This window comes from Trichoderma evansii, assembly GCF_050947405.1.
Source record: "Trichoderma evansii strain SZMC 28006 chromosome Unknown GGI43scaffold_6, whole genome shotgun sequence".
Classification (NCBI taxonomy): Eukaryota; Fungi; Ascomycota; class Sordariomycetes; order Hypocreales; family Hypocreaceae; genus Trichoderma; species Trichoderma evansii.
Genome location: NW_028145200.1, coordinates 1,230,569 through 1,252,472, shown reverse-complemented (window position 1 = coordinate 1,252,472; position 21,904 = coordinate 1,230,569). Strand labels below are relative to the sequence as shown.

Here is a 21,904-nt window from a genome sequence, read left to right as displayed (position 1 = left end):
TGTACGTATGAGGAGGTAGTAGAGGTAGTAGAGGTAGTAGAACAAGATTAGGATGCTGGATAGCGTATTTGGTGTGTTGGATAAAATGTTCCATAAGGAACGGCTTTGTACATGGATCATTCGAGTATACTGCCTAAAGTAACATCTCAGCACCTACTCCTTCTCATGCCCAAGACCACCAGCCTCAATCACATCCTCCACTTGGTTAATCTTATCCTTTGAAACAATGCCATCTTCATCAAATACAGTAAGCGCCTCACCATTCTCAAGATCTCTCTTAAATAATGCTCCAATCTTAGTAGCCTCACGATCGAGAAACGTCCACGGAGAACGCCCCTTTGTGAATAAAAAGTCCATCTCTTCAAGAGTTTTCCCAGCAGACTCGGGGTAGAAGAGGAATACGACAATACTCATGAGATAGCACAAGGCCATGAATATTATGTACAGCTTCCAGCTATTTTTTATCACAGTATATGTCAGCATATGAACAAAGCTTCCACGAGTGAGATAGAAGAGAGTATACTGACCTAATCTTTGCCATCGCTGTAGGGATATACAAAGCGAACCAGAAATTCTATCTTCAATCAGTTTTTATAGTCTCCGATGGTAGGTGCTTTATGTAACTTACGACAAACCAGTTCGTAGCAGTCGTCATGGACGTGGCGCGACCACGCATGCTCATGCTGAAAATCTCGGGAGGATATACCCAGGCGACGCAAGCCCACGTAATTGCAAATACCGCAACGTAAATGTACACAAAGGCAATAATTGTGCGCGATGCAGCGGCATTTGCGAAATCGAAATTCGTCTTTTGTGTAAGCGAATCGTAGACGGGGTTACCTGACAGAGAAAACGGTTAACTAGTGAGATTGACTAGAAAGATTTAAGGCAGCGTACCCTCTGTTTTCATGAGGATGCCAATAATCATCATCGAGATACCCATCCCAACACCGCCAATAACCATAGGCCATCTTCGACCCCATTTGTCCATGTAATACATGTTTGGATAAGTAAAGACGTTGAGAACAACGCCCTGGAGTCCGTTTGCCAAGAGGGATGAAGAAGTCGCTCCAAGGCCAGCTTGCTGAAAGAGGAATACCGCGTAGTACATGATACTATCTGAGGTCAGAAACAAATTTTATACAATAAGCTTATAAATAATAAAGACTTACACATTGATGCCCGTCATTGATTGCCAAAATTGCTTTTCTCAGTTAGTGTTTGGGTCATAAGTAGCAGACCTTGGGGAGACATACAACACCAATACCGATCCACATACGGCGCCTGTGTGTTCCAATAAGCATATCAAAGTAGCTTGGCGGCGGGTGGTTCTTCTCAAACGAAATCTTGGCTACAATCTCTGCTAGCTCAGCTTGCACATAAGGATCGTTGATGTCTCCTCCAGCATGAACTTGCGCAAGTACTTGCAGCGCCTCTTCCTGTCTGTCTTTTTGGACAAGCCATCTGGGCGACTCGGGCATGAACCACATAGTAATGTGCAGAGCTACTGTAGCCTATCTCTCGTTAGCTACTCTATTCATAGAACAGGAAGCGGCTTAAAATAACTTACAATCATCTGTAGCCCCATTGGAAGTCTCCATGCTGCGCTACCGTTGATACGACTTGTTCCGAATTGAATCCAAAAGGCGATTAAAATGCCAAAGTTAACAAAACACTGAAAAACACTAATGATACGGCCTCGAATCCTGATCAAATTAACAAGAAGCTCTAATAGTAAGGAGGTGATATTAACATACTCTCGCGGCGCAATTTCACTTTGGTACATGGTAACCTGTCTCCATTAGCAACCACCTATAAGACAAGGCAATTCTCTCCTTACCATCATCGTCAAACATCCATTTCCAAGTCCATTGATGACTCTCCCCGCAACAAGAGCCTCGACATTGTTCGCCGCCGCAGAGATTGCACAGCCGATGGTGAAAATCGCAGAGCCCAGTAAAATCGTCTTCCTTCGGCCCAGCCTATCTGCAAGGAAAGCACCCGTTAAGAGAGAGCCCGCAAAGGCCCCGGCCAAGATGGACGCAGTGATTCCTCCCTGGCGGAAATTACTTGGGTGTTTGAAGTAGTTTAAGAACTGTGGCATTGCCAAAATGCCGCCTGGTTGTGTTGTTAGTGACATGGAGCTAAATTGTCGGTTTGCGGTCCAACTCACTCATTGAACCCGTGTCCTAAAATGGCAAATGTTAGTTGTCAAGCTTCATTAGTTGTGAAACTAGCAACTTACATATCCAAAGGCTAAACCTCCGGTACATGGCGCAATGCCATAAAAGTAAACAGCCTACAACAGAATCAGCATCGTATCTCATCTTATCTCAAAATTGTCAAAGTTCAAGACACACTTACCTTTCTCACCATGTTGTCATTAGTATTAACTCAAATAATCTGACAACTCCTCATCTCCAATCCCCCATATCTGGACCCATCATCATCGCCAGCTCAATTATATACCAAAAGAGCCAAGACAGAAATAACCGAAGAGCCGATGTGCGCGCTACGATTGGATAATTTTGCTGGATTTTACCCCAGACTCCACATTGCCGTATCCCCAAATCTGGGGAAGCTAGCTAGACCCGTCGGCTGACTAGCCGAGAGCAAGAGAGGAGATCGCCAACAAACGAACTACTGATAATTTCTCCGAGAACCAAAATGCAGCTTCTGCCGCCGGGTCTTTCAAGTAGCCGAACTACCGGCGAAAGCGCCATGATTGGATGCTTCCATGTTATAGAAGCGATAGCTCAACCGTATATCACAGCGTAGCTCTCCATCGATGGTAAAATGTGTGAGATTATAATAATTACAGAGACCCAGCTATTTTTGTTTACTTTCTTCATCTTTTTGCAACTGTAGTTCGATACCGCTAGTAAAAATCACAATGGCTCCCTCACGGACAGACACCACCACCAGCAGAGAGTTTGTGGGCTCTCGCTCAACAGCTTCAGAGGTCAAGATCACAGGATTTGAAGCTCATGGTAAGAATATCTCAGCAGTACACATAGGGTTCAAAAAATCTCATTAGAAACAGACTTGAGATTCCCCACCAGCCTGGATCTCTCTGGCTCAGATGCCATGAACCCAGGCCCCAATTACAGTGCCGCATACATCGTTCTCAAAACCAACACAGATCTACAAGGCCATGGTTTCGCATTCACCATTGGTCGCGGTAACAACTTATGCACAGCCGCAGCTGAGATGATTGCCGAGCGCCTCGTCGGAAAGACGCTCGCTGAACTAACAGAAAACATGGGCCAAACCTGGCGGCATCTCGTATCCGACTCACAGCTCCGTTGGGTCGGCCCCGAAAAGGGTGTCATTCATCTCGGTCTCAGCACGTGCGTCAATGCCGTCTGGGATCTCTGGGGCCGATATCTGAATAAGCCAGTCTGGAAGATTGTCGCCGACATGACTCCAGAAGAATTTGTCAACTGCATTGATTTCCGGTATATCGTCGATGCCATCACTCCTGAAGAAGCCATTACGCTGCTGCGTGAACAAGAAAAGACCAAGGCTGCACGACTGGAAGAGGCTCGTATTAGTAAAGCTGTGCCGGCATACACAACGCAGGCGGGCTGGTTGGGCTTTTCTGATGAAAAGATGGTGCAGTTAATCAAGTCGAATCTTGCTCTTGGCATGGACAAGTTCAAGTTCAAAGTTGGCGGCAACCTCGAAGACGACATCCGCCGACTGCAGATCGCTCGTGATACCATTGGGTACGACCGCATGCTCATGGTTGACGCCAATCAGGTGTGGAGCGTACCAGATGCAATCGAGTACATGCTGCATCTAGTCAAGTATAAGCCACTGTAAGTTCCATACTACCAATGTTATAATAAGCAAGCATATTAATATGGACTGCCTCTTTCAGCTTCATCGAAGAGCCCACTTCGCCTGATGACATTCTTGGTCACGCCGAGATCAGAAAGGCCTTAAAGCCACATGGAGTTGGCGTAGCTACCGGCGAGCACTGCCAAAACCGCGTCATGTTCAAACAGCTGCTCCAGGCTGGATCAATCGACTATTGCCAAATCGACGCATGCAGACTGGGCGGTGTTAACGAAGTCATGGCCGTTCTGCTGATGGCAAAGAAGTAAGCCATAAGATATAAGTCACATACCAATCAAGTCCCTCGTTCACACATCTAATCAAAATGACAGATTCAATGTCCCAATTGTGCCCCACAGCGGAGGCATTGGCCTCAACGAATACACCCAGCACCTTGCTCTAATAAACTACTTATGCGTAGCGGGAGAAAAGAGTCTGCTAGAGCACATTAACTCGTTCCGTGAAGTCTTGACAAACCCCTGTCAGACAAAGGACGGCCATTTCGTCACACCAAACGAGCCAGGATATAGCGTAGAGTATACATCTGATGCGATTGAACAGTACACATATCCTTCAGGTAGCTTCTGGAAGAGTGAACAGGGACAGGCGATTATAAACGAACCAAAGATATAATTACACATTTTGTACAGATAAGAAATAATATGCGGGGTATTTGAATAGAAAGATATTGCTCAAGCAGATTGAAAGACGTTCTGAAAATAGCCAAATTCATCCAGCCAATCTTCAAACAGTTGCAGATTGGCAGCATCAGATATTGCAGCATCTCCAAGTTCCAAGTCGCCAGGGTCAGCCTCATATACTATAGAAGTAGTTTGTAACGTCGGTGCCGTTGCCAAAAGTCCAGCTTCAATATCAGCAGTAGTAATGGGTATTGAATGGCCGGCAGCACCATCATCTTGATTTGTGGTAGTAGGATTGATAGGATTGCTTTCAGAATTATTCGCCATAGGTGGGCGTCTCCAGTTTGGGGCTTGGCTAAAAAGCTCTGCCGCCTTGCTTGCAGGTTGCTTTGCAGGCATATGGTCATTGAAAAATGCAACAAGAGGATCTTGCTCAGTTCCGTTGGCGTGTGCTGGTGATCCTTGAGAATGAGACGCTGCAAGCTTGAAAAAGTCATGGTAGAAGCTCGCGTGCCAATAAATATCGCCAAGTTGTTCTAACAGCACCATGGATTTGTTGAATCGATCGATATGAGGCTGTTTACCGGATGAACCTGGCGAAGATCGCATCATAAGAAGATGAACAATGAGTGGCGGCAAAATAGCCGTCACGCTGTAATAATATTAGCACAAAATTGCTCGCAGCTTGGAAGAAAGATTACAATTACCATATTGTAGGGCAATATTTGACAAGGTCCAGTCTCACGAGCTCGACGGCCAGTCGCGTTGAATCCTCAGCAGCTGCCTGGACTTTCGGTAGAGGTAGTTGTGCGCCACTGGGGCGACTTTCGTCCAGAACCTGGTGTGACTTGTGGAGGGCGATGATGACAATGCTTTTATAACAAGTTAGATGCCAAGGAGGTGATACAACCAAGAGTCATGTAATCTTACTTGTAAATCAGGTGTAAAAGAGCCCTGTATAGAGTGCAGATGCCTCGCTTGTCAAAATCCCTGCTATTTTCCTCGTGTAACCTCGCACTCGGCACCAAGTTGAGACGCCAATGTTGGAGAGTTTCTTCACAGAGGCGTATCTGTTCGGGAAGTGATCCAGCTGCTGTCGCTATGTTATGAGGAAGCGACAACACTCCCTCCATGTACTGGCAAAGTTTGACAAACTCAATAAAGAATTCTTTTACCGTTCGATCATCTTCGCTATCCCCATCCTCTTTAAGATCATCAATCGTAAGCATAGGAACCGTACAGTCCAGACTGTTAATGTGCATAGGACGTCCCGTGCCCAGTGTAGTGAGTCGGTCTCTGACGAGGCATGCCCACCATATTCTGGCCCAAAGCTTGTGTTGCGGCTCTTGACCAGCACTGCGATGTAATCCTAGCCCTTGCGAGAGGCTGATAGCTTGATGTACCCAAAACCAAGTGTGCTTCTGCTCAACCATGGACGGATAGTAGTGGCTCATCAGTAGAAGGGCTTGAATGTTGGTAATGTCATCTGATTCAAAATCAAATTCGTATAAGTACTAAAAAGGTGAGTCTAATCATCCATTAAAATACTGCAAGTATGGAAAACATACTCGCGCTCTTTTGTGCAACTGATTTCTCGCGTCTTTACGCGACGTGAATCCAGCGTCTCTCAATGTGCTTGTAGGCACCGTCTAATAACCACGTCACAATGAGCAAAACATCTTACAATAATAAGTGATTAACATACCGCACTAGCCGTGAATATGATGGCTTGGAGAAGCAACAGACTGATGCCGTGTGAATGAAGTGTAGCGTTACGATTGTTTCTATAATAGCCTTCCAGAAAGCTAGATTTGTCGATAATGGGGAAGAATGGATGAAAGAGCTGGAAATAATTCGACACAAACTCGTCCATCACTCTCTTTGGAGGCAAGCTGAGAGCGCCTTTTCGTTTTAGATACTGAATGTCATCCTCATCCAGCCTAGAATGCCGAATGGCCCCCGAGACATCATGCTCATCTTGAGAGACTACCAGTAGAGAGGACTGGCTGTCAGGGGCAAAGCTGCGAAAGAAGGGATAATGCGGAACTTGGTGAAGCATGGCATGCTGCGGGATCGATCGAGGCATCGCCGGTGGCCTGGTTGCATCGCTAATCCTCAGTTCATCGCTCAGCGATGGAGGCTCTTTTGCAAGCTCATTCTTGCCACGCCTCTTCTTGCGTGCCTGGACCAGACAGTCGAAGCCATCGAGCTGACATTTAGTGCACGGAACGCCAGTTTTGAGCACATCGCAGCGAATCTTGCGAGCCCGACAACACGAACAGGCCTTGGAAGCGCGTTTCTTCTTTCTGCTGATGGATAAAGCAGCCGTGGATGATGGTGGGGTCTGTTCGTCTGAGTGTGAATGAGCCATGCTTCTTTGGTGGAGAGCGCTCGATTTGACCGAAGGGGGGATAGAAGCTTCGTTAAAGATTCACGACCAGATGGAGCTGAGGCTTCCAGATATTGCCAAACAGACTTGGACCAATTATAAAGACTCTAGCATTTCAAATGAGAATTATTAGAGAGCCGTTGAATGGTTTAGTCTAACAGTAAATGTCATCGTTCAAGAAACCAGACGGCGCCGGTGAGTGCTGGCCACTGCTGACTAACTGCCATCCCAGGCTCTCTCAAAAAAGAACTATTTTTCAATAGTAATACTGCTAGGGTAGTATTATTTGCTCTATAGACAAATAACTAATCACTAATACAACACCTTATTTTGAATTCAAGCACTTAAGAAATCGCCGGCATTCACACGCAATCGATACTAAATTACATGTATCAAATTCCATCGCTTCTACCGGCAGCAGATCCAACAAACCCCTGCAGCCAAGCACCTACAGGCCCCCAAATCCCCCCCTCCACTAGCGCTAAAAGCCCCATAAACCGCCAGCGCGTCTAAACTCCAAGCGCGCCTGGCTTCAACCTCGCCTTTCTTTCACCTTTTTTTGCCTGACATCTGGCAAACATTCTCAACAACGCTTCGTTCAAGATTCTGGACAACTGCGCCAGCTGGCACACAACAAACGAAAAGTCTTTAATGTTTTCTTTTGTGTTTCTCCATTGAACAGCTGCCGGAACAATGAGCCGCCCCGGAATCCGAAATTCTTTTCATTCTCAGGTATAAAGATCTCGAGCTTCTGCCCTCGAGCTTCATCTTCTTCTTCTTGCTTCACATCAACCAACTCGCACAGCGAGATCTTCTTCTTCCACACTCTTTTTCTTTGCTAAGCAGTTCTACCGAGTAGTCTGCGATCTCTTCCAACGACTGACCTGCCTCCTCCCTCAGCAAAGCACCAGCCCAACTTCTCTCTCTCTCTCCTCCTCACTCGCTTCATCAAACCAGCCCGTGCTATCTTTCTTCTCCCTCCGTCTCATAGCACCTCGCCTCAAAAATGCTCTTCAAACCGTAAACCCACCTCCATCCTCCTCTTCTTCTCTGCCCCTCAGTGCCTCCCCCTCGCGAATTAGGCCTCCGCAAGTGCTTGCGCTGATGATATCTCTTCACATCCTTTTAAGGAAAAGCCTTGAAGAAAGATTCGTCTTTTCTCATTGGCAAGTGTCCACATCACAAGAACAGAGATCTGAGCGAGCACCGATTTCACCCTTTACCCCTTTGCACTATTCTACCTTTCTGCGTTTCTTTGTAGGAATCCTCTTTGTTGGCTGTTCCTCGCAGTAGCCGCAATGACCGACACTTTGCACCCAGAGAAGTCTCTTTCCCTCCTTCTAGCCCCATCTAGATCGAAGGTTTAACAGAGACTCGTGATTTTCTTCTCCCTAGTGGGATATAGTTTTCAATCGGAGCAGGCTGGGCTTCAACCAACCTAAGATGTATTCCTACTTTGGTCGAATGGCTGGTTTGGTGATTCGGGGGGTAAAGGGGGAGCCGGCATCTTTTTCTTGTTTTCGCATGAACAAAGTGAAACCACCTGGTGATGATTCAAGGTCCAAAAAGCCAAATTTGCAGACAACAGCAGTAGGTGTGACAAACCTTGGCTGCGAGTTGCCGGTGAGAACATTAAGAGAGCTAATCTGAGGGTGGGCTACTTCACTTTGTTTGTTATTTTCTTTATATGTCAAGGATACAAAGGAGGAGGATGCGGCCAGTAGCCGTTAAGGGCATCCAGCAAGTGTAGATAGCTGAATGAATAAGGTTATATACACTGAAAGACAAGAATACATATACACACAATACTACTGCACGGTGCCATCAAGTGAGATTTCTTCAAAGCGTAAAATTCTATTCAGCTCGTCTTTCTTTTGCTTTTAATGGTCTCTACTCTAATCGTAAAGATCTTCCCAGCCCGGCTGATATCATGTGCCATCCATGGGTGGGTATTACTTGGCCCGCCAGATGCAAATCGTACATAAACAAAAAAATCTACAACACCCTTGCTTGCTTCGAGTCTTGTGCTCCTTAAAAAATTCTCTTCATTTCCTTCATCTTTGTCTCCTCCCTTCAGTTCTTCTTGCCAACAGGCTTGCTGTACATCCAGATTGCGCAGAATCCAACAAAGCCAGATACGGTCGCGCCAATGCCAGAGATCCAGGGCCAGGCGCCGGAGATGACAAAGCTGCGAGGCCACTCATCGTGAGCAAAGTGGCGGACGCTGACTGTGTTCTTCTCCTCGACGTTGGTGAGGAAAGAGCGCTTGTAGTTGACCTTGAAGTTGAAAATGCCATGCTGGTCGGGGAGGGTGAAGGAGACGCCATACACGGCAGCATCGTCAGTGGTGCGTCTGCGAGCCAAGTTCAGGCGGTGGAAGGGCGAAAGCATGGAGAATTCGAGCTGGAGAAGATCACCCTGAGGAAGGGTAAAGGGAACCCATTTGTCCCAGCTCCACTCGGACAGAGAGATGTTGTAAGACTAGAAAGGTAAAGAAAAAAAACATCAGAGACAATATGCAATATGGGCTTTTTCATGTATAACTTACCACATCGCTCTTGATACGGTAAAGACCAGGGTTAAGCTCATCCGAGTCCTGCAGCTTGTGCTCAATACTGTTGACTCGCACAACACCAATCTCCTGGAATGCCCAGCCGGATACTCTCTTAGCAAACTCCTGGTTATCGGTCCTAAAGCTCATTCCACCGGGCTTGCCAACGACGGCCTCGAACCACTTGTTCTGCAGCAGCTCGGCGGATCCCAGAACCGTCACGCGAGCAGAGTTGCGCGCCTGGAAGACTGACAGAAGCGATAGTTGCTGGCCGGCAGCGAACAAATCATCAGCATCAAGAACCTCGGCCTGCTCCTTGGGGTTGTAGCTGTATGCAGTGGCGGGGGCGCGAACGACAGGTGTAAGCAGAGGACCAGAGCCGAGAATATGGCCAACAGCGTGGGGGAAAGCAACAACGCCACCGTTAATCTCAAAGTATTCCTTCAAACCGGGGCGAACATTGGTAAGCGCATCGACAACGAGGACGTCGTGGGATTCGGTAGCGGAATGAGCGTCGTAGTTGAAGTGGTCGATGACGGTGCCAGTGCGCTCAACAGGGAGGGTGATTTCGAGCTCTGAGAGGAAACCGACGATGGAGGTGGATGAAGGCACAGTGGAAGTCTGCGCAACGAGGATGTTTCCGTCGGCGTTGACAAAGTTGACGAGATGGTTGGGAGTCAGGTTTGGCCCCAGGCCTGTGTAAACGAGTGTCAGTCGGCCATTGGGATAATTGCGCAAAAGCATTGGATGCAGCTCTGCAAGTAGATGCGCAGGCTGGCATAAAACATACCCTTGACCTTGGAAGGCAGAAACAACAGGTGGTCGTATTTCCTCTCTCCCAGATGGAAGAGCGACAATCCCTCGCTCCGCGGCGTCTCATACGAAACATCATAGCCTCGAGCTATAAAAGACGTAGTAAATATCAAAGTCAGCTAATTTGGTCTCTCAATTGTTGTATAAAAGCAAAAAAGAGCATATATCAAACATGTGGTGCAGCATTGCGCAGATACGCACCTGTAAGATCGCCAAGAAACTGGCTGTACAAGTCCTTCTCAGCAACATCGTCCAGCACCACCAGCAAGCGATTGCCCGCCGTGCTGGCCGCCGAAACGGCCGCTGCGTAGACGAGCGCAGCCACGCTCAGAATCGACCACATCGCGAACAAGAGACACCAATTAGACGGTTTTGCTGGGGTGGTGAGAGTTGCAGGTTTGGAGTGGGAGGACACCTTCAAGCTCCCGATATGGGAAGCTGTGCCTTTGGGGATACGTAGCCTCGCCCACCCGCTGTGGAGCCGCTTCGTTCGTCACTTGCAGGCGGTACATGCCACATGTATCTCTGCCACTAATCACCACTAGAGCTCTGCTCTGCTCTGGGAGCACTAAAAAAACGGCCCGCTATCCCGAGGTTCTGCCGGGGCGCCGGAAGAGCATCACGACGAAACCTCATGTTTGTCACCCGAACCGCAGCTTTGCTCTAATATCGCAATCCCTCAAGATCCCGCAGACTCCCGTCTGAGCCACAGTACGACGCAGCTCCCCTCACCGCTCTACAGACCCTGAACCTCCAGCTAACCAATTGATCGCCTTCTCTCTTTCTCGCGCAACAGCTTCACCATGTCTGCTCCCCTCTTCTGGTCAACGCCCCTCAAGTACTGCAGCTGGGCTGCCCGCGAGCGACCCGCCTTCTTCTGGTCCGTCGTTGTCGGTGCCGCCGGCCCTATCCTGATGCCCATTGTTCCTCCCATCCGCCACATGCTCGGCGATGTCGACCCTGCGCCTATTCCCGTCACCTATCCCGGTACGTTTTTTCTCCACCACTTCGAATGGACGCAATTGCAAGCCAATGAAGGAATGCTCTCGATTTTGGAGGATGATTTAGATGAGGCGGAAGAGAGGAGGAGCGAAGAGCTGTAAAGAGAGTCAAATATGGGAGAGAAGAGCTAACCAGAGATCATAAATAGTCCCCAACGGCGCTCGCAAACAGCTGACAGGCTACGACGACTAAACATGTTGCGAAACAAGGATACACAAAAAAATATCGAATTTCCGAGTCAGGAAATTTGCATCAAAGTCATGAAAGGAAGAGAAGAGCTGGAATCGCAAATAGCAGGTTCCTGTATATACTCACAACCACGGCGTTATTCACAATGTAAAGAAGACATAGGAGAGAGGCCTTAGAGTCCGAAAATCAGGGCAGAGCAGGGGATGATATACTCTAAATTCAACAATTGATGCAAATTACAACGCTTTTTCTGCTTCTTTTTCTACCTTGTACCGATCCAAAGCTATTTTCTCTCCACTATGCATATATTGTCCAACTTTTGAAAGCACGCCTTTTTTTGTAGAATCTATAATTTATGCTGACTTCCGCTTGCTACGCTCACAAATTTCCCTCACACACAAAAGCAAAACCGAATCCTCTCCCCTTTTCCCCTTCTAAAAATAAACATTGCTACTCCATACAAATCATTCATTGGTTCGTACCTATCGCGAGATGGTGCGATACGTAGTCCTCACAGATGTTCGGCGGGGCAAACTCAGGCTCTACCTGTCTCTGCTACCCGCAAAATTCCACTCATACTGTAGCACGCCTTGTTAGTAAAGCAACAGAAAAGTTTTCTAGGAGGTAATAACTTACTACTCGCCCATCATCATCCCCGGTGTAGAGACAAGTTGGCATAGGGCTGATACATGTCATTCCCGCCGCCGTATTCTCCCCCTTTTCGCTATTATAATCTATGTGGTCCAGGCGTCGCAACAGCTCCAAAGTCCACTTTCCTCTTGCCATGCTCTTGCGCCACACATTGACGATGCCTCCACGATGTCCCGTAAAAATAAGATAGTTCTCAAGCCACTCATTGCCTGCGCCTTCGTAAAAAGCACAGGAGTGGACGTAGTCTTCAGAGTCTAAGCATACGTTTTGTTCCAAAATGAGGGCGCCGTTGAGAGAGTATAAGATCACGTTGGGTCCTGAGCACAGCATGATATCGCCAGATACATTATGGATTTGCGCACACTCCACGTGACGCACAAGAGGCAGCTTCCGAATGAATGAGAGCTGGTTGAGATCCCACAGGAAAGCCTGGCCATCCGATGAAGCTGTGACAAAGGTACTAAAGGCTTTGCCCACTGCAATCGCAGTCACTGGAGTCTTGTGACCGAATAAGCTCGATTTGAGGAATAACTCCACAGATTTTCCCGGCACCGTATGCAGAGCATGTACTGAAATCACACAATCCTCTCCAGCAGTGATGAGTGTCTTGGAGTCGGCAAAAGAAGCGCAAGAAATCTGGCCAATGTGGAGATTTTCAAACAGACCCGCTGGTCTTCGATTGTCAGCAAAGAAGAAACGAATACTGTTATCCGCATATCCCCATTCCAAATATTTGTCATATGGCGGGAGGTTGAGACGGAATGGTGAAGCACACAGCAGGCGGTCCAGTTTTGGCGCGTAAATAAGCGACGAAACCCTCTCGTGGCTCTCCAACAGCGGATTCGGCAGGCATGACAAGGAGAAAATGGCTGTATCCAGACGCTTGAGAGGTGATTTCATCTGTTCTCGCGGTGGATGCGGCTTCTGGAACACTTGGTGTGGCGTTTGACCGAAATTGTGAATGACACCGGCAGATATAGCCCTTTCGTTAGAATCCGTAATCTGGTCCAGGTCGACCGAGCCCGCATATGAGAGGTTATGGAAAACGTTGAGATTTTCCACAGCCGCTTCGCCCCGCTGTTTGAATCCAAATACCAAATCAATCCACTGATGCAAGTTCTCGCTCACATATGGGCTCTCAAGTGCTTCGCGATGCTTAGCAATAAAGATTTTAGGGTCACCCTTGGCCCACGGAGGAAGGTCAACGTTATTGACTTGGGTTCCATTGCTCTGGCGACGTCCAAAATCGTAGCCGTTGATATTTGTCAAAAATTCAGGAAGACAAAAGAACTCGGGGATCAGCTCTCTAACGTCAGTTTTGTTGTTGCACGATGCCGAAGTCCACGCATCGCCAATCGACGAGAACAGACGGTCTGCGTGATCAAAACTATCTCCTTGGACGAGCAGGTAAGATTGTACAAAAGGCGGCAGTCTGATGAGGTATGAGGATACAATCATGGCAGACGAATAATGAGTGCCATAATGGAACGGAGGCTGTCCAATCTCTTCGAGGGCACTGAAGGTGTCAATGAAGCCCTGAATGCGGTTGGGGGTTTGGGCACCCATGGGCTTTGACAAGTCACGGAATGTTCTCGGATCTTCCAGATCAAGATCCTCGCTAGTATAATCGGCGAGAATCCACGGGAACACGGGATATTGGGTCAAATCGTTAAAGGTCCGTCCAGCCATGGTATTGACCACCATTAGATAGTGGAAATTGGAGATTTCACCTCTCTGCCAACGTTTCATGATGGAAGTCCATGGTGATGCATTGAATAGAGTTCCCAGCCTTGATCCCAAGCCTTGTGGAGAGTCCTCGAATCCCTTGAGCATGTCGAACCGCCACGCATCTTCCGGGTTGGGAAGCGCATGCGCCGCGCTGGTGTGTGGTGCTTTGTTGAGCATCTTGGCAAACAAGTTATCTCTGACCGCGGTAGAGATGTTGGTAAATAGATAGCTTCGGCCATCAGTGAAGAAGATTTCGATAGCAACATCTCGGAAAAGGAATCGACGTTTTGAGATACTGATGACATCTTGCCATCTCCAATGCCTCGACTCCTGTTCACGGCCACCAGCGTTTTGTCTTTTTTCAAGCGTCTTCGCACCCGTTACGACTTGAGTGAATGGATCGCGTTCCTCTGGCGGTGCTTGCCATACATTCACAATATCGCCATTGGCGCACTGAAACACATTATCCATGATATAGAGTGCGTCCTTTCCTACGATCAAAAGGCCTTCACATGCCTCGAGACCTGTAACCCGGGAGATGTTGAACGCAGCCTGTATCTGGTCGCCATGTTCTAGACGCCGCCTGACCTTGCGATTTTTATCTTCAAAGTTCTCATCGCCCTCGTTTCGCTCATTGGGATCATCAATAAGCTCAAAATCGTCCTCCGCTGTGAGTCCGGGGTCAGGGTTCTCTGACGTTACTTCAGGCTCCATAGTTAATGTCAAATCGCTGTCATTGGCACCATCCAACATGGTGCCGCCCCGCGTTGGCGGCCGGCTTGCTGAGGCTGCTCGACCCCGTGAAACTGGCGTCGTGCTCAACGCGGATCCAGTCGTAGGAGTTGTACCACCCGCCGACTGGCTTCCTTTCGCTTTCGGCTGATATTTGTCCTCTCCCACAGGATAGTCGGGGAGGAGTCGCAGGCGCATACGGTTTCGTCCCTCTGTACGATCTAACTTCCACTTCGGTGCTGTCGACATACTAAATACTGCTCCAGGCCGCTGTAGATCCCGTTCCATTTTTCTATAGCCTGCCGCGAGGAAGGCCAAGTCGTCTTGCTGATCTTGCATCAGGCGCTGGTATTTGAAATACTCAGTAGTGTAGATACTCTTCATCCAAGCGCTGTTACCAATTTCATGGCTGAGAAGAGTTTGCTCCGCTGCAACTGCCTCTGAATTCCAGATTTTTAGCTTGTCTTTACGCTTATTGAGACGTGATTTCGCAGACTCAAATGTGCGATGATTCTCTGCGCTGACAAAATCTTCCCAGGTCCTTGCCATACCGCCGAAAAAGAGCATATCCAACGCTGGCCTGTGTTTATCCACCCAAAGAACGAATGCTTCGTCGTCGATTTCTGTCAGTTTCTGAAACTCGCGAACAATCTGTCGCTGCTCCGGTGCAGAAGACCAACGCATCAAAGTGACTGATTCTTCGGGCTTTTGTACCAGAATGATGCGAAGGAAATTGGCGGCAGCGGTACGAACCGATGGCTTATCGTCAATGAGTTTTGTATAAAGTTGGTACCAGAATAGCTTTAGGTATTCATCGTCAGCCCCCAAGCAATCCAGAATAGACATTTGCCAGTATGCTAGCTTGTCCATGAATTCTTTGGCCTCTGACTCAAACGTTTGTCGATTGTCCAAGTCTGAAAGCTTGAGCAGAATCGTTCGCAATAGGCAGCTACGAATCGTTGATATGGCTTGGGTGCACAAACGAACGCTTTTCAAAGCCGCAATCTCGGGCCGTTGCAGAAATTCCAGCAACATGCCATTAAAATCGATCATGGCTTCTGCGCCATTCAAAAACCAGCCTTCAAAGATTGCTTCGCAGAGGTGAGAACAAAGCCGGCCAAGGTTTGTCAAAATCCTGGGCTCGCATATTCCCTGGCCCTTCGTCTGGATCTTGTTTGTCACCTCAGAAATGGCCTTCTTCAAAACATATGACTCAAAATACGCCTGGTGTTCTTGGAAACCAGGAGGCATCTTAGTGAAGAGACCAAAACCTGAAAACTCTTTGCGGACGAATATTTGATCCGTGAAAACACACAGAACCAAATCCGTCACCCCATCTACAATAGCATTACCGAGACTGCCACTAATAATCTTTTGCTGCTGAAGCAAAGGCTTTGCTAAAGGAGAAGAGGGTTTTGGCTCTTGAACGGTTTTCTGGGCAGTCAGGAGGACAAAGGACGATGCTCTTCTTAGAGGCGTTCCTTTTGGCGGCGTTGACTGTGGTGATGGCACAAGGTCGATGTTGGTTGTTCTAACGATAGGTGCTGGCATGGAACTACCACCCATAGGCCTAATGATAACGTCGCTGCCTTCAAACGTCAGGGCAGAATCTCGAGAGTTCAACTCCACGTCTGGTGTGACTGCATCGGCGCTAACGATGATTGGATAGAGAGCTGCCAAAAGCAAACGAATCCACTCAGATGACAGAGCAAACTCTTTGAATTCAGCAGACCGTTCGTAGAGATCCTGCAAAACCTGGATAGCATTTTGAAGGAATCCGGCGTGTGCACCCACTCTGTCTCGGGACATTGTCGCTGTGAATTTTGGTCAGAAACAAAATCAACAAAGGTTTTATCTGAAAGAGGAGGAAGAAACCTACACCTAGATTCCAGGCCTCTGACAAGATCTGAACTCGCTCTGGGTCTTGTCTCGTAAGCCGAAGACGGTCTGGGTAATGCGTGAGATGGTGTAAGATTGGTCGCTGGAGAATCTGGGTCGTCCTGGTACTTCATTACATCTTTGAGGCCATGTTGAAGCATGGATGTGATGATAACCAGGGACTCTGGATAGACAACTTTGCGCTTCTCAAACTTTTCAGCCAGAGTATGGAAGTCAGCCCTACTATCCACGTTGACATCAGCCACGTCCTGTCCAAACAATATGCAAAAGCATATCGTCCACAAAGGAGGAAGATCCCAAAATCTTTTCAACCGATTTGCCATAATCGTGAACCCGCCAGATTTGCCAGCGAATTTTGATGTATAAGCAGACCCATGGACAACAAGAAGGCGAGCGAGGATTTTACATCCATGAATGACAGTCTCAGGGTCATCATCTGCAAGAAGATACAGTAGCCACTGTTAATAAAGAGATATTGTCAGCTGAATCCTGGTCCACATATTGCTCTCAAATAGCAACAGGTTGCCTCACCTTATTAGTTACCGTCTTTGCAAACTTTTTGATGTTATTGAAGCTGCCCCTTTCGCAGAGAATCCTAGAATAAAGGCTAAGAACCTTGGTGCCAATTTGCTTTTTTGATACGGTTCTAGTACCACTACCCGGACCACTGCCATCACTTCCATCCGCAGCCCCGCGCTTGAAGGGACCAGGTGTGCTGGATCTTGAAGTGGTCAAGGATAATCGTGGAGTTCGTGAGCCTATTGAAGTAGGCAAATGGAAAGCGTATGTAATGAAAAGTGACAAGGATCTCATAACTTCTTGACTTAGATTGGACCTAACGAGGGCTTCGAAAGCTCCCATAAACTGCGGAACAACCTCTTCGGAGATAGCTTCTCCTTTCATGGCATCTAATAGTCGTTTCACAATTCCTAAAACAACAAGTTAGGAAACATTGCCAATACTAGAAAGAAGAGTCGATCGAGTTACTTACTCATACGTATCAACCTCCTACTGTTGAAATCATGATATTTACTGTTAACGGCAAAAGTCACGAATTGTTTATAATAGAGCTCCTGGACGCGCGGCCCTGCTCTGCGCCAGATATCCAGGTCGATGAGGAGGATGCGGTATGCCAAGGGGTTGATGATGAAAGACTCAATGGGTTCAGAATGGTTATATCCGACAAACCCCAATACCAGGCTTAGGATGCGGAATGCGAGGCTTTCACGCTCTTCGGGAGACACCGAAAGTCGAAATGTCGGCGCATCGCTGGTAGTTCCAGAGCCACCATATCCGATCTTGAAGCGCAAAAGCATTCCCAAGATGCTATATCCATTGTCCCTCTCCATGGCCTCACTGTTTCTCCAGCTCTTGTGAATGCAGTGGAACATGATCTCGATGGCATGAACAGTTTCCTCGACAGTTGTGGCTTTTTCTAAAAGTTTGAGGGCTAATGGAGTGAAACCGGCCAGACGCCAAAGGTTCTCATCAAAATATGAAGGTACAGCCACGATTGGAGAACCCCTAAAGGAAGCAATCCCCTGACTTCTAAATAATGCATCCGTGAGACTTGGCACCGCACAGTTGATGGCGAGTGGAGATGCTTCCTTGCTTGACATGCGGAAAAGGTTGCGGGTGGATGCGCGAGGGAGTGCTCGGAGAACTCCCGTGTCGATATACTGCACGTTTTCCGGAAAGGTAGCAGATGGGAGGATACCAAGCAATATTTTTGACTCGGGCAAAAGCGAGCTTGCTTTATCGCGCACTGCCCTGAGAATATCAGAGTTCTCGTCCTGGCCGGAATGGACAATCTCATTGCGCAAGCCCAGCAAAGCCGACGCCTCATATGTCTGGAAGCCGCCTAGAGCGTCTTGGAAGTTTCCTTGGTAGCGCGGCCTAAGTGCATGGTGAACCGCTATATAATCATCACTAAGAACATCTTCAAATAGATACGCAGATGCTAATGACCATCTTGAAAAGACAAGGCCCGGGCCGCTCTGGTTAGATAGATCGCGGGGAGTTCCGAGGAATGCCTGTACGGGGTTGTGCTTGTTTTGGTTTGAGTTGAACGAGGCAAATGTTTCTGTGCTTCCATTGGCCAATGGAGGCATGTGCGGGTAATTGCAGCGAATCTGCTCAGCAAACTCTCCATTTACATAGAGAGATGCTTTACTGGCGGACATTGTCTTTGGTCGACGATGAACAACGGCAATGTGGTACCATTGCTTTTCACGAAACGTTACCGACTTGAATCTCACGCTGGGTTTATTAGAAAAGACTGAGGTCTGGAGAATGAAATTGTGGGTATCTCGTTCCAAATACATAAGCACAAAGCAAGTTTGAGAGGAATCAAAGACTCCAAAAATAGTGGTATGCGCGGTTGGGTCGAAAGAGTCGACCCGTATCCAGGCCGTAAAGGTATATCCGGCCGAGGACTGGGGAGGGAATGGACGGCCCAATGTAGGGAGCTCCAGCGAAGAATGGCCATAGAGCGATAGATCAAACTGAAAAAAGGGAGGGCCGGTGTATTTGGAAGTCATTTCTAGGAAAAAGTTGGCTGCCTCTTGGCCTGGTGCTGACAACAGGAACTGGACATCTGCAGGCTGGTTCACACCAAGATACATGAGCTTTCGACATAGGGTCAACACGATTTCGCGTTCTGCCGGCGCCAGGTTGGACTGAGGGGAGAAGGCAGACTCGAGAAATTGAGAAAGGACGCCGGTTGAATGGATCGCGGCACGGTTGTATATCGAGACTGATGCTGCGCTGAGTATTGTCTCCAGCACAATTAGGGATGTCGGACTTGGCGGCGAATTCTCGGGCCTGGGGATAGCTCGCCAGAAGCTCACGACAGCTCTGAGGAGCTCTGGGTGGCGTATAATCGTCGTGGCAGTGACGACCTCGCGCACGCTTGGTCCGATATTCCCAACAGAGCGCGCAAGCACAAGATCCCATTGTTCGTCAGCTCCATCTTCGACTTCGTTTTCAGGGGCATCAGTCTGGTTAGTGTTATTAGTCTCGGTTTCGTTTTCGATGTCGGCATCGGATTCCGATCGTAAGGCTTTTGCGGTAGATTGGCATAATAAATCTAAAGCTTCGTCGTCCAGCGAGAAAGCTAGAAGCTTGCCAAAGACATGGCAGCTAACCCAGACATCAGGTTCCGCGCCTCCCAGGCCAATGCTCGCAATAGTCTGCTCCAAAGCTTCCCATCCACCACCCGCAACTCTGTAGCGGAAGAATCGCTTATTGCCAGAGTGATCTCGAAATGCAGCTGACAAGACGCTCAAGAAAGCTCCAATCAGCTTGAACAATGACATCATCTCGGCCTGGCTCCGCTTCCGGGGGTCATGGTAGCCGGCAAAGCCACGCAGCACGTCAAGCACGCACTCGAAGCCCCCCGCGAGTCGAAAGGCATCTTGGTTCATGGACGCAGGAGGGGCAGCTATCAGCTGGGCAATGTTTCGCAGGCCCTTGACGAGCTTTGGGATATCGGGGTAGCCATCGCCGTTTCGAGGTGTCTGTTCGTGGGTAAGATCATCGAGCAATGTCTGCAGGACTTGGACGTATTTCGGGTTGGTGTTGGCCGAAGTTGACGCCGATGTCGACGACCGGTATCGTGTGGGAAGTGTCGACATGATGCCGTCGTGGGCGAATTCTCATTCCAGTAGGTATGCCCTCCCTCCAGGGCCCGTCAAGGGTCCAGGCTGTCAGCTATCCGCAACGGCATTGAAGGACAAGATGGGCAAGTAGCTCGGAGCTCTGGCGCGGGGCGCATGAAGCTCTTGGACGGCGGTCAGCTGGCCCAAGGGAATGCCAGGGCGTCGCGGAACAAACGCAAGCCAGGGGGCCAAAAGAAGGAATGATGAACAGCTCGCGGAGTCTACCAGAACACGCTCAGTTCGCAGGGCAGTTTCGGATGTTAGGGGGAATCTTGCGATCTCTCGACGGTTGCTTGCCGGGCTCTGGATGAGGTTGGAGCCTGCCAGCCAATCCGCCGTCAGCCTCGACCGTGGCTGAGGTTCGGGCGCTGCGGCTAGTGGGAGGATGTGGCAACAGGAGCGGCAGCCCCGCTGTGAGCCGCTAAGTGGCCCTCTACGGAGTAACGTCTGCAGGCGAGCTTCAGTGAGCTCCAGTGCTTATCGCGACCCAGGGATGAGTGGCTGGTAGGTAGATAAGGGGGCTCCAGCCATGAGCGAGCGATGACATTTGGGCTTTGAAGTCCTACATGCTTATACAGCTGCCAGGCAGACATTGCTCAAAGACAGATAGGCAGGCAGCTACATAGATCAGGCTTAGCATACATCAAACCAGAGTTTAGTGATGAGAATAGACGGCATTGGTATTCGACATTAGATAGGTATAGCGGCAGAGTACGTGAAGATGGCCGTCGTATCAGGCAGAAGCTGTGTTATGGACAGACAGAAAGACAGACTCCGTCTAACACAGCTGCGAACCGTCGAGAGAAAGAAAAGGAGCAATGTTTTGTGGAGCGCTCGCTCTACAGAGTATGCACCTCGTATTTGCACTTCATATGATGGTGCACAAAATAATGCTTAAGAGATGAAGTCAAAGCACGTTGAATCCTCGGCCGATCGCGGCGCTGGCTGCAGCCGGGCCGTGAATACGGTTTAGAATTTGGAAGAGACGGAAAGGGGCTGCTTTAAGTTATGGATTAGGAGGAGCATTTATGCTGGCGATGCGAGCTTGTACAAACAGGTGTAAATCAGGCGAGTACGAAGTCAGGAGTCAGTGTATGTACAGGGACTCAGGGAGGAATCGCCGCTACCAGGCTTGTATGGAGTGGTGCTACTGTTAGCAGTATTCTATGGAAGCGTGCTGAAACGACCAAGGGCTGGTTCTCAACGCTCACTGTGTCATGTATTCCTCACCTTTTTCGTACTCGTACTGAGTCTCAAAGTGGTGCTAGGCGTAGTACTGTACAGTACTTGTAGTACTTGGTACCTGCTAAGAGCGCCAGTGTCATCTTTTTGAGGTCATCTTGGCGAATAAGCACGCAAGCGACGCTCCCTTTCTGCTGCCTTGTGTCTGCCTTTGTATTCATTTTCGATGCCATCATCAGCGTTTGGCTACCTAGTCCAGATGGAGGTGTCTAGTAGCTGCAAATAGCTGCACGCTCTATCAATAGTACCAACTTACTTACCAAAGGGACCTGCAAGTACAGTAATAGCGCCTAGACGGCGAATTGGGTGCAAGCATGCAGGCATCACAACGCCAAGTAGATAGCGAACACGTGACATTGATGCGGTAGCATTCGTGGTAATACCGAGTAACTCCGTAATAAAAGGGAGGCGAATCTACCAAGGTGCTTGCGTGCCAGCCAATGTACAGTAATCGCGGATAGATACGGAGTCCCATGCACCATCCGTACTTGGTACTACAGTAATGCTCAGGTACAGGCAGTACTTGGTTCCAAATCTCCGTCTTATACAGTGCATCTCGTGCATGGCG

The 21,904-nt window shown here is 48.6% G+C and overlaps 6 protein-coding genes across 6 annotated transcripts; 2 read left to right on the top strand and 4 right to left on the bottom strand.

The window, feature by feature from the left end:
* Positions 1-153: 153 nt before the first annotated feature.
* On the bottom strand, positions 154-2,376 carry GGI43DRAFT_433274 (sugar porter family MFS transporter; the record flags this gene model as incomplete). The annotated part of the gene is made up of 12 exons (XM_083209716.1): positions 154-454; positions 528-574; positions 629-840; positions 898-1,115; positions 1,173-1,204; positions 1,257-1,514; positions 1,571-1,706; positions 1,758-1,792; positions 1,841-2,118; positions 2,174-2,189; positions 2,246-2,299; positions 2,365-2,376. The coding sequence occupies 12 exons, from the start codon at positions 2,374-2,376 to the stop codon at positions 154-156; spliced, it is 1,599 nt and encodes a 532-aa protein (XP_083062281.1).
* A 322-nt stretch (positions 2,377-2,698) lies between these two features.
* Positions 2,699-4,503, top strand: GGI43DRAFT_335978 (enolase C-terminal domain-like protein). Its single transcript, XM_083202051.1, has 4 exons — positions 2,699-2,990; positions 3,044-3,821; positions 3,884-4,105; positions 4,173-4,503. The coding sequence occupies exons 1-4, from the start codon at positions 2,894-2,896 to the stop codon at positions 4,471-4,473; spliced, it is 1,398 nt and encodes a 465-aa protein (XP_083062280.1). The 5' UTR covers positions 2,699-2,893; the 3' UTR covers positions 4,474-4,503.
* Positions 4,504-4,532: 29 nt separating this feature from the next.
* GGI43DRAFT_382496 (transcription factor domain-containing protein) lies at positions 4,533-6,852 on the bottom strand (the record flags this gene model as incomplete). Its single annotated transcript, XM_083203252.1, has 5 exons — positions 4,533-5,133; positions 5,189-5,353; positions 5,412-5,995; positions 6,050-6,130; positions 6,187-6,852. The coding sequence occupies 5 exons, from the start codon at positions 6,850-6,852 to the stop codon at positions 4,533-4,535; spliced, it is 2,097 nt and encodes a 698-aa protein (XP_083062279.1).
* A 1,841-nt stretch (positions 6,853-8,693) lies between these two features.
* GGI43DRAFT_335952 (dolichyl-diphosphooligosaccharide-protein glycotransferase) lies at positions 8,694-10,720 on the bottom strand. Its single transcript, XM_083202050.1, has 4 exons — positions 10,436-10,720; positions 10,212-10,322; positions 9,419-10,116; positions 8,694-9,351 (listed from the first exon to the last, which is right to left on the bottom strand). The coding sequence occupies exons 1-4, from the start codon at positions 10,575-10,577 to the stop codon at positions 8,944-8,946; spliced, it is 1,359 nt and encodes a 452-aa protein (XP_083062278.1). The 5' UTR covers positions 10,578-10,720; the 3' UTR covers positions 8,694-8,943.
* A 26-nt stretch (positions 10,721-10,746) lies between these two features.
* On the top strand, positions 10,747-11,679 carry GGI43DRAFT_401537 (NADH:ubiquinone oxidoreductase subunit NDUFA3). The gene is made up of 3 exons (XM_083205589.1): positions 10,747-10,945; positions 11,007-11,221; positions 11,385-11,679. The coding sequence occupies exons 2-3, from the start codon at positions 11,038-11,040 to the stop codon at positions 11,426-11,428; spliced, it is 228 nt and encodes a 75-aa protein (XP_083062277.1). The 5' UTR covers positions 10,747-10,945; positions 11,007-11,037; the 3' UTR covers positions 11,429-11,679.
* On the bottom strand, positions 11,653-20,269 carry GGI43DRAFT_335705 (uncharacterized protein). Its single transcript, XM_083202049.1, has 5 exons — positions 17,427-20,269; positions 16,967-17,364; positions 16,416-16,893; positions 12,062-16,350; positions 11,653-12,003 (listed from the first exon to the last, which is right to left on the bottom strand). The coding sequence occupies exons 1-5, from the start codon at positions 20,068-20,070 to the stop codon at positions 11,968-11,970; spliced, it is 7,845 nt and encodes a 2,614-aa protein (XP_083062276.1). The 5' UTR covers positions 20,071-20,269; the 3' UTR covers positions 11,653-11,967.
* Positions 20,270-21,904: the final 1,635 nt, after the last annotated feature.